Source organism: Sinohyriopsis cumingii, chromosome 4 (assembly GCF_028554795.1).
Source record: "Sinohyriopsis cumingii isolate HCF-2022 chromosome 4, ASM2855479v2, whole genome shotgun sequence".
NCBI classification, from domain to species: domain Eukaryota; kingdom Metazoa; phylum Mollusca; class Bivalvia; order Unionida; family Unionidae; genus Sinohyriopsis; species Sinohyriopsis cumingii.
The window spans coordinates 74,522,122-74,534,567 of NC_142964.1; the positions used below are offsets into that span (position 1 = coordinate 74,522,122).

Below are 12,446 nucleotides of genomic sequence, written 5' to 3' on the forward strand. Positions count from 1 at the left end.
AGTATCAAATTTAATTTTCATATACTGCTATTTTGTATTACATTTTCTTTCATTTTCAGTATTACTATTGTTTGAATACCTTATGCTTTTTCTCTATTTTCTCTCTATCCTTGCTTACTTCACAAAGCGATTTAAGGCAGTGAGTGTAACATTACAGCTATCGGATACCTTCTCGAATATGTGCAATGAAACAATATAAAATGATTTATAATTCTTGTTTCAAAAGGTTAAAATAAAAAAATAAAAGAAACACATATAAAAGTTAAATTTAATTACCAGATTACAGTATTGATTTTGATTTATCAAATATAAGTAGTTGTATTAATCTCTAGGAATGAAACACTAAGAAAACCGGGGGGGGGGGGCATCATCCTATGTGGCTCATTTTTCGTTGGGGATTTAAATTCATGATTTAGGGCAACAACGAAAACCAGGAAAATTGTTCCCACACTACAGTATTCCACAGCCTAAAAGAAACATCTACTGGTGCTATTTAACAGATTGATAGGAGCTCTATTTTCAAACCATGTAAATATAATGTAATTTTAACAACTATATTTTTGTTTAATGTCACTATTTTATATAAACAAGTACATAATTATTTCATGTGCTTGTGCTAGATGTCACTGTTTAATGTGAAAACTAATTGTATGGTACATCTCTATGGTGTGTTAAAAGTTCAACTGTGTATTACGTCACATATATGCTGTGTATTTGAAGGTGTACCAAATCATTGTTTTAAGCTGTGATGTAGTTCACACTATATACTCATTTCACCTTGACTGCTTCCTACAAGTACCAGTCTTTTTTTTCTACTTGCTACCCATATGCACTTGCAATTTATATGAAAAGCATATACTTTTACCAAAAATTATGTTTATGTAATAGAGGGATTTGCAAATCTTGCTCTGGGGCTATGAAAACATTCCTCACTCAAGGCAGGACCGGCGTTTGAGGGTGGCAAGTGGGGCAACCGCCCCAGGCCCTGCTCTTGAGAGGGCCCCCATGCTTCAGGCCAAAGGTCATCCTTATGTGTTTGTCAAGCTATATTCTCCGGTAAATTTTGGAAACGCTGATACAGGTCGCACGTAATGCACACAAATCATGAAAGTTGATATAGTCTAGACATAATCAGCATTTGCAGTAGCATACCAATTGAGATACCAATACTTTGGCCCCGCACAGTCATGGTCGGTCCTAGGCCCAGTGTACTCCTAATGCCACCTCTGACTCAAGGCAACCCGTGACAGCATGATCCAAAAAATATGAGATTTTTTAAACCATGAACATTTTGTTCAATGTATTGTGCAATTATTCATGTGTAAAAATACAATGATTATTTGTTTCCGATCTGCCTTTTATCTTATGTAATTTTCTTTACAGCCTGTGCAAATGCTTAATTTGTGAAAAAATACACTCAAGTCTGACTGGTCAAGGAATTTTCATAGTGCACATTTCTGGAGTAGTGAAATTTACATTGTTCTATGTATTTACTTATTTTTTGCTCTTGTGCAAAGAAAAGAGGAAAAAGATATAATGTAATATTCAATTTAAAAAAATGCTGCTGTTGTTTGTACCCATCTACCTGTTTTTCTACATATGAATCCACCTACCCACCCATCTATGTGAGTATTTAAAGAATATAGAAACAGGTACAAAGATGTCTGAATGCAATGGAATAATTTGTTCTGCAATACATGTACATAAATATGTAAAAAGATGTCCAAATGCAATAGATCAATTTGTTCCAGAAATCCGTCCTAGTGAAGACAATATAAGTCTTTTTGTCTATTTTTTTATGCTCACATGTAACAGCATAATTTGTTCCAGAAAACAATGGCTGCATCATTTGTCGTTATATTCCAATAAAATATACAATGCTAGAAAAGTTTAAATGAAATTGCAGGACCGTTACTAATAAGGTCATTGTATGGAACATATTTGAAACTTTATTTTCTTTTGAACTTCAAAGATGTTATTGCAAGAGCACTTGTTCAAAGCATCTCAACAAATTAATAATTACAAGTTGATAGAAAGAGTATAGAAGAAAGCACAAAGATATCCTGGAAAAGAAGGTCCCCTTTCATAAAGTATGGAAGCACTTTCAAATTCAGACCTATTTCAGAGATATATTAGTTAGACAAGGACGTGTATTTCAGTGAAATCCTAAAATGATCAGACTGTATATTTTTAATTTTTATTTTACAGACCTAAATGTGTTTAAGACTTAATTTCATTTATGTTTTGGTCAGATGTTATTCATGCATATGGTTAACACGGAAAAGTATTACAAAAGGAAGAAATATGGTAAAATACATACTATTGACCCTTGCGGTATGATGTACCCCTCGAATTCAAGGTCTACTGTGCACCTGGAAGTGAATAAATATATATAGCCTTTACTTACCAGGCAGTAAGTAAAATTAATGTTAAAAAAAAAAACCTCAAGGATGTCGTTCCATGTTTCTATACACCCAAATACCTACACAGCTCTATACCAACCTTCCATTCAGCCAACATAAATAAATCAATATAACTGGTTCCTAGAAGTATTGTGATCTTTAAAAGCACTACGGAATGATATAGACAATTACAAATGTCTTTGCTTTGTCACTTTCACACAGAAAACTGACAGTCGATACATTTTACTATACATGTCCTGCAGTGTTTAACATGCAAATGGGCAATACTGATGAACTGTTTTATCATTATAACCTAAGGTGTATAAATAGCGACTAAACCAACTTTTGAAAATCACAAATAAAATGACATCTCTGATTAGAGATGAATGCAATACCCACTAATTTAAACATATTTCTTTTGTTACATATATCTGATTTAATTCATATTTATTTTAATTTAATTGTTTGTCAGTTTAACATTTTTTATTCTATTATATGCTATTATGATGTAAATTTATTCACTGGAGATATATTTTTCCAGAAAATTAGCTGACCTGAATCATTCCTTCATAAACACCAGGTGTTGATCTAAATCTTGACCTTGTTTCAGAATTTGTAGTAACCTTCGTAAACAAGTTCTATTTTATTTTCAAATGACTGGTTGTCGTCAGGGTCATTTTTGGTGTATGTGACATAAACACAATCATGTGACCCCCTTTTCGATTTCGCAATTCTGGTTTTTCCATTACTACGCATTTGTTAGTTTAAATAGAGATGCTTTGAGAGAGATTTCTCAGTTTTGGGCTTTTTACACTGGTGTCAAGTTATTTTATTGTATCCAGATTTTGAGTTATAATTTTCTTCAGATCAGAAGGATTTCAAAAGGATTAATTCTTTTCTCTCTGGAAATATTTTGAGGAGTGATCATACAGAAATTTTGGAAAGACATTGCTTACAAATTTAATCTGGACTTCCAACACTGGAGTGACATTATTTGCATTTCTACAAGGAACTGTAGATAAGCACACTACTGACTACGGTATACATCATCCATCTTGGATTTTCCATCAGGATTTAAACTTGAAATTATTAGAACATTTATTACTAGAACTTTTGCAATTTAATTCATGGATTATTCTTAGATCATTTTTGGATTTTGTTCTTAAAATGCGCAAGTTCTTCTCCTTTTTTTTCAGTTTTACATAATTTTTCCAGAAAAATAAATTATTTGTTAAATTTTAAAAAGCTTGTTGTTTTCACTCTTTCTGTGTTACTGTTTATTCAAGCCAAAACACGTAACACTTTTAAATCATTTTTTTTCTTCTTCTTGTTTCAATATAATCATAATCATTGACAGAAGACTTTTAAATATTTTGTGTAAAAATTATGATGTTAACATTTTATGTGTTATATAGGTCACTATCTCGGCCACTGACAGACCACGAGACCCGTACAATATGTGGAGCAAAAACACCAAAAACAATCCAATTAGACTGGTTAGCATGTACATGTAATTTCTTTTATACACTAGTAGATTGGCAGTTGCCATGAAAGGCAGAGAACTCGATTTAAATATAGGATTCCGATTGGTAATTTTGGAGTAATGAAAAACTATGGATACTAACCTATGAGAGGGTGGAACAGAGATATGCGCACTGTATCTCAAGACCTCAAGGATTACGGCATGTATGTAGGGCATATCCTCCCGGTCCTTCAGACATGGCGGTCTGTCAGGACCAATTATGTCCAGGACTTCCTTCTTTACTTTTTCCAGACAGGCGGGGTGGTGAACCAGCAGAAGAATTGCAATTAGTATCGCATTGGTAGTTGTCATTAAGCCTAATAATATAGAAATATATTGAGTATAAGAATAAAAAAGGAATATTCTACAAACAGACAAACTGATAACCCTAACCTACAAAGGACTAACTCAATTAGTGAGGTTTCACATAATCAGACATTCTTCTAGGTTTTAGTGGGTTACCATGATAAGTCAAAATATGTGCCCACCAAGTCCCTGCATGACGGTCTGTTCAGTGGGTGGGATACGATAAGAAATGTGGCCCCGGGTGTCTGATTGGTCAAAGGTGCTCACCTTTACTGATCTCTGACATCTGAGATCTGTCCATGATTTCTGGATCTTGAGATTGGCCAGAATTGGAATGTGAGAAAGCTTGCCATTATGTTCCGGTGGGTGGTGGTCCTTCCCAGGGTTCTTCCTCCACCACATACACTGGCTGCCATGTATAGCCTATTTTGCATTGAAAATGGTCTTAAACCCAGAGCAACAAAACTAATTAGAATCATGCATGATTTGCCATTCCATTCAAATATGCGTGGCAAACTCATGTCTGGCAAATGGATTGGCAAATCATGCATGATTGACATATCGTGGTAACCGACTAAAATTTGAATTATATTACCTGTTACTCAGTGTCAACAAGTTTATATGAACTATAGTAAAACATTTATGAGTTAAATACATTCTTGGATTCAGAGAAGGCACAAAAAGGGAACTGAATGTATTGATCACATCCAACTGAAAGAAATTTAATATTACAGTATTATACCTCATGCAGATACAGTTAAGTTCTAATCAATATTACATTAATCTTTGATCTGAATTTTAGCTCATTGTTTTTAAACAGTCTGTGTACACAAGCTGATGAAACTGGAAATATAAAATCCATGATTCTTCAACCTTACATTTGGCTGGCTCAAGTATGTAACAGACAGAATTGACTATGTTCTATTTCATTTGTCAAACACACCTGGATGTAATAAAGTGTACAAGCACTAAATCTTGTCGCTTGTTTGGAATCAGATATGATTTTCCAGACTGCGAATTGGCATTAGACAACAGTTCCAGAGATCACAGGTGTTTGAGGTACCATTGTTCCAAGCATGTTAATCTTCATATAGAACGTTAAATTGTGATGATCGAGTACAGACTACAGACCCTATCGTAATTATTTCTTTTAGGTTCCTGTCCAGAGACTAATATAATGAAGCAAATAAAGTGTTTTAAAATAAAGATAAATAAAAATGCAATAAGAATTAAATCAATTTATTAACATGAAAATCTATTAATAGTATGCAAGATTATACTCTAATCATCCTTTTTTCAAGACTTCTGAAAATTCATAAAGTAATAAATCTGCTTTACAGTCTTACATAAAGTAATAATTAGTAATCGTTACCTGCAAATACCAGGTCTACAATCAACCCTTTTATATGTTCATCCTTAAGCCAAGAGACACCATTTTCATCGACTTCCTCTTCTTGTAACTTGATAAGGGCATCGACAAACCCTCTGGTTTTTTCTGGTTCGTATGTTTCCTGGAAAAGAAAATACTTCAATCTCCAGCATAGTTGCTTTCCAAGGAAACCTTTTCATCTTATTTGAACATGGTTAAGACTGCAATGTCCAAGCAATACTGATAAACTGAATTGTATGATAAAACATTTTATTTTATGTTACACACATAATAGCATATTTAATAAGCAAATCACTATACACTAAATATTTGACATTTTTTTAAAACAAATACTCTGCGTGTTTTTCTCTATGTCTTTGACTATAAATCATCCCATTATATTGATGTAGCTTAAGAATTTATTAATCAACTGTTAACCAAGATCAATGACTACCATAACTAAACCTTTTCTGTGTGTTTGGTTCATTGTTATCACTTATATGATAATATTTTATATGCAGAAGATTATGCCTCTAACAAACAGAAAACAAGTCTAGCATTCATGTCATTGCTCTGCAACTAAATGAAAGCACATGATCTAGGTTTTTCAACTCATGCCTTTGACTGAAACTCTATCCTGTATACTGACGTAGCTTCAGAACATAGATCAGCCAATGACAGGATCAATGGCTACTGTCAGCATCCCTTGTCTGTACATTTGTGTCCTTGTTATCACTCATATAGTTTAGTAATCAGAAGACCATGGAACAGAAAAACAGACATCATAATTCTGGCATTCATATTACTGTATTGCCAGCAAATGCAAATGCTCACAGGATACTGGCATGCCTAAACAAATTCGCCAATGACTGGATTGGGAATAATCAGATGAGGTGCATTTTATTCCTTCATACAGAACAAGAAAGAAAGAAAAAGAGAATCTACCCTTGCAGTCGTGTAATATTTAGAAATGACGTCATCTCTTGCTGTTAGGACGTCACAGACTGTGTTCCGGATAGGGCCTGGAAAGTGACGCAGGAAGGGGAAGGTGTCCATCAAGGATAGAAATATTGGTGTTATGGATCGAAGAATTTGGTCAGACAACTTCCAGAGCCTTTTTGATTCTTCAGATGACTCAATTTGACTTCCAGAGAGCTAGGTAGAAAATGTGTATTAAAACAGATTGGTCCTCTAATGTTAATATTTGTTATAACATTACTAACTCTTGCTTAGGGGAATATCATTAGTTACAATCTTTTGACAGGGTGTACGGGATTTTAATACCCTGCAAACCTTCCTATCTTCTGAGGCATCAAAAGAAATACGAAAGGAGAATGTTAAAATTCTGTATAACCCATCAGACGACTGTAACTATTTTATTACCCATTCAAGCTTATTATTTCATTCCCCAATGTAGCGTTAAACAAAAACAAATGGCAATGCTTAAATTTAACCCAAAATACTAAGTAGGAACATCTGTAAATATTTTAAACAATCCAAGAAATACTGCTTTTGTGGAAACATTTCTTGTGTTGATTAGCAGAACATCTTTGGTGAAAAAAGTTTCACATTTGTAATTGCTTGTCCCATCAAGACTTTCTCGTCCTCTGAAATCATGTAGCACATTGAGAGGAAGCAGTTGGAACTGTGGCCTGTTAGAGACATAATCTAAAAAATGCGAAAATTGGCTTCTCATCAGACTCGTTACATCTGTAGTATGGATAAGGTGATTTGTATAGATTTTGCATAAATGACAATGGTAACTAAGTGTTTCAATTAGGTTAGAAAGTATATCCATTTGAATTACATTTCGGTGAGATCAGATTATACAATATTAGGGTAGTGTTCTGTCTAACTCTTACCAGAAGATTTCAGCTCAGCAGTGGCAGTTTTGAAATGTTTGTTGGCATTATGAAATTCAATAATATTGATGGCGACCTTAGATACCTGCTGAAACTATCAAAGTTTTCAATCTGATTAAAATCGGATCTCCACTGCCCTATGTGAAGATCTGACAGTGACCGCTTGTGGGTCATGTTCTGGTGACTTTTGAATTATCTATTGGAAATGTAGCTTTCAGCAATCTGAAAGTGGCTCAAGTTGCTCAGCACACATTGATGTTCTTCAGCCATGCATGCCACTCATTCTTCCAAACTTTAAGAAACAAGTCTTAATCTGACTGGCTGATGAAATTAGCGATTATGGTAACATAACAGGTCACTAAAACTTGATCCCTAAGAGGACGCTGTCGGAGCTTCATGTAGGACAAGAGGAATCTGACTTTAATCAGGTCACAAATGTTTTCTAATAATAAGGTTTTGTACATATCTCCATTACGTCTGCTAGCATCCAGATAAAAAAACACGACTTAGAATTTCAGTGTATCTTGTATGCTCTGACCTTTCAAAGTTAGCAAGTATTTATTTCTTTGAGAAATGACTTCACAGTGTATTAAAATACAAGTCATACTGGTCACATAAATGATCAGCAGTTACTATTACAGGAATGGGTTGTAATTGTTTTAGAAATTGATGGCAACGTTAAATGAAGATTATTCACTTTATTATGATCCTCATGCATATACACCCCATGAGAAATACTGCAACCTTCAAATTTTAAACAACATGAACATTTTTGGACCAGACTAACTTAAAAGCGTGATCCAGTTAAAACCGGATAGAATGTCGCACGCTGTGATGTCACAGTAGAAGCTGCGCATTTTGAAAATAAATGTACTACCCTGGTAGTTCTTATAATTAAACTCAACGTTCTCTTTACTTCACCCAGTTTAATATTGGGACTCCATTATAAAAATCCACAATGATCCATTGTTTTAGTCTCAACGTTTTTTGATGACTCTTGAGACACAGAACATGCAAAAGTCAGGAATCTGCAGACCTTAGTGAAACTATATTAGTATTATATTTTAGAAGAACAATTGTTATTGAATTTTTAGGACAAAATATTGCTATTCCTTAATGATTGAAAATTGACGATTTCGTACATCCCCTGAATATTTTAAGCAATTTTCACACATCTTTCTAAAATTCTGTATACCTCATCAGAACTGCCGATATCATGTCCTACGCATTGGCTACTGACCAACCATATATCTTGACATTTCTCTAATGGGCAATCAGATGTTCCTTGAACCAGTAAAATTTGTATTCAACCACGTGAAGCAGAGAAACCCAGGGAGATTTAACGATTCATACATTTAACGATTCATACATTTAACGATTCATACATTTCATATTCACTCAAACAGAGGTCTATAATTCTTTCATCACGTAACTTTATATAAACATTTTGATATTCACTTTGTTCCAGTGGTACAAAATATTTTTAAAACTAAAGTACGCTATAAAAATAATTTATAACATCATGACAGTATAATATCATGTATTATTGTAAATCACATGATGCTGTGTCACTAATTCAAAACAGCACCTTTCACGGAAATCATGTAATAAACACTTGTTTAGTTGAATGGTCAAACCTGTACAGAAATATTTCAATGATAGCATGACGTAATGATGGCTTGATATTGAAGTAAAATCTTGTGCATTGTAAAAATCAACTGGATGAATTGGTGGTGGTTAGAAAGGCAGTTGTATTAATTTTGACAAAAAGATACTTTTTTTATTAGGTTTTAATGTATTTACGAATGCAAGTTTCAAGATGAAATGACAAGTACTGTAGCCATGGAATTATTGAAGATAATAATTGTCGAGTGACAGATGTCACTTATTTCATTAAAAGTAAAGTTTGTTAAAACAAAAAGAAAACAATTCAAAAGATAATATTATTGTTAGACTTTTGATAGCATGTTCACTACACTAATACGTTATAATACACTTGTTCAATGTGGGAGAGATTTGAAATCTTTGAATAAACAAAAAATTAAATCACGTAAACTGCCTATCTTTGTATCACATCGAAAAATTAGGTACACCTGACAATTATTCAATAGCTGTCACCACTAATTCATTCTCTATTTAATAATAGGTTACTGTGGTCTTAAAATCACAAAACACCATTACACCAGGAAACCAAATATTACAGAATTTGCCTTAAATGGGTTCATGCTGAGGAAAACATTTAGTAAATGTGTTTAAATTATAAAAGAATTAACTCCTGTAAAGCATCTAAAAATAATTTTGCTTAAACGATATTAGGTCAAACCATGGCTTATATATAACTGGCACTAGGACTGCAAATTATATATATTTTAAAGTCAGTGAAGACAGATGTAAAGATTAACTGGGAGTTGATTTTACCAGAATAGAAATAAGGTTTCCAAGGGAATCTGAGATAATGGGTCGGGGATCAAAGTCCTTGCCACCCTTGTCTTTAATCAGCTTGACAACCCGTTGCAGCTCCTGCTGGACAGTGTTCTCGAATGTACTGACACCATCTCCATATAAACGAAGCCCTTTGTGCATGGCTTTACGCAATCGACCCAGATTCTCATCAGCTCGACCTGGAACACAAGAAAAAAGAGGAGAGATTCCGTATAACTGTACAGAGGAGAGATTCTGTATAACTGTACAGAGGAGAGATTCTGTATATACATAATCATAATGTCTATATATGACAGGCAATTACTGGACTTTGCATGATAAGCAACTTTGCACATCTTGCACGTCACAAAAAGTTATCCTGAACAGTCTAGTACAAAAAAGTATCATATCTGACAACTTTGTTGCCCATTATGGTCGAACTGGTGTAATCTTTTTATTTTGCAGTATATATCTTCGACAAGGCATAAATATTATCCCTTTTTCATTTAACATACCCAATTAATATTGGATGGTTTAAAAAATATGATTTATTTTCCATGTAAATTTATTTTCGATTCGATCTTGGACTTACAACCCTTGGATAATATTAAGAGTTAAAGTAACAAATCTTTACTGCAAAAAAAAAAAAACTACTGTTATTTTGAATATAGTGATGCAGATGCACAATTCTCAGCAAGCCCCGTAACAGACCAATACTGCCGACTCTGCCTGGATTTAGCAGGACTCGAACACACAACTGTCTATTCCTGAGTAGGGCACACTAACTACTGAACCACCATGGCTCTCTCATCTGCAACAAGAGTTTACTTGTGATTAAACATGTGTTTCAGAACCAGATATTATTCTTCCCTTTCTTATTGTAAATATTGTAACTATTTCTTCAATTAGGCTGTCACGTTTGCCTGCCCGCAATTACATAAGTCAGGAATAAAGGAATGGGTTAGTGCCATGTGTATGTAGACCCTGCGTTTATCGTAGTGATTCGTGTTGTACAAGAGCCCACATGGTTAGGTGTCAAAACTAACATGCAGACATTGGAAGCTTAGTTCTAAGAACAAAGGATCCTCGATGCTGTTGTAAATCTCCCCGCTTTGACAGATGGCCTGAGGCTCATCTGTTAATCTAGACCGACTGGGATAGAATTGATATGCAATCAGAACTGAGGAAGGGTGGGGACATCAATTCAAACCAGAGGTTTAACAGTCATTTGGGCTGGGAACGAATTAGTCATTGTGAAGCATCATGCTGAGAAGTTGTAGCAATAACTCCAAGGAAGCCACTCGTGAATTGGCAGGAAAAGAAACCTTGGTACATTCAAGGACAGAAAGCATCGTAAAGGTCAGAGAGTTATTTGCTCGATTGTTGCGTAATGTTACGGCATTGTAATTGTAATTATGTGCAGTATGTAAATTTACTTACTAGAATTGTTAGTACGTAGAATTACCTTTGTATTGTTTAATTTATATGCGTACTTGAGAAATGAGCTATGATTATGTAGATTGCTAGCTCGTAGTCAGAATTAATATCATAATTCGCTATCTGGTTACTTCATAGTAAACTAGTGTATTTATTTATGTGATATTCTAGATTTTGCAATTGTTGAATTAAATTGTAACTTTGGAAATGGTTGCAGTGTAAATTTAAATAATATGGATATTTGAATATTTGTGTACACTTGTGGGAGTGTAATGTACAGAAATGCATCTGATTGTTGTGATATTGTTCAGAGTAATGAGATTAAGAATATATTGATGTGATCCAATTTAGTGATGTCTGTATGATAAGTAGGATACCGCTCTTTATTATGTTGTTTTCTATAAGAACGTGTGTGGTTTTCGATGTGCATGAATGCATGACTGAAGATGTAGATAGCCTCTATCTGATGATTGATTGTTGATTTAGTGTGAGGCGAGATGGCTAATGTCCTTGTGTTTTTCACAGGAAGCTTTTGGGGACAGAACTACAGGGTAGTCAAGTCTCAGAGAGACAGGATAGAACAAGGCAGTAGGCAGAAAACAAGCCTTGTTGCTAGAGAAAGAGAGAGAGAAGGGGGAGGAGAAAAGGAGACAAAAGGGGAAGAGGATAGCAAGAATCGCAGTACGGAGAACGCCGGAAGGAGGAAAGGAATTAGCAGAGTAGAACACAGATGACCAAGTACAGGGGAAAGCCATATCACACTATAGTCACGTGATGAAATAGGTTGTTACATAGTCGAGAGGGAGAAGATTGGTTGAGAAATTAATATCGTTTAAATTGTATTAAATTGTTATTCTTTGAGTTTCACCTTTGTGTTCTTAATAATTTAACTGTCGGTATTGCTGACTGGGGGCTCGGAGCTGTATCTCTATAACTAATTTCAGTTCCTACAAAAATGAGCCAGGGTGGGAATTCCATAGTAATTCAAATAAATATTGGGAGCACTCCACCCCAACTCATAACAGAACGTCCGTAGAATGCCACCTAGGCTTTGATTAAAACAACAGTCTGTTTGGGTCTGTTCCTACAACTTTTAAAGCCAGAGCTGTCTGCATTAGACTGGCTTA

The 12,446-nt window shown here is 34.4% G+C and overlaps 1 protein-coding gene across 2 annotated transcripts in view; it reads right to left on the bottom strand.

The window, feature by feature from the left end:
* Positions 1-12,446, bottom strand: part of LOC149801464 (cytochrome P450 2U1-like) — a 61,167-nt gene that overhangs the window by 13,633 nt on the left and 35,088 nt on the right. The window contains exons 2-7 of one of the 2 annotated variants that reach the window (XM_089955618.1): positions 10,594-10,693; positions 9,880-10,082; positions 6,545-6,754; positions 5,603-5,741; positions 4,028-4,241; positions 2,321-2,372 (exon numbers count right to left, since the gene is read on the bottom strand). In XM_089955618.1, the coding sequence (XP_089811744.1) occupies positions 2,321-2,372; positions 4,028-4,241; positions 5,603-5,741; positions 6,545-6,754; positions 9,880-10,044 (780 nt within the window). In that variant the 5' untranslated portion in view covers positions 10,045-10,082; positions 10,594-10,693. The remainder of the gene's footprint in view (positions 1-2,320; positions 2,373-4,027; positions 4,242-5,602; positions 5,742-6,544; positions 6,755-9,879; positions 10,083-10,593; positions 10,694-12,446) is intronic. The other variant, XM_089955617.1, reaches the window with a different exon arrangement.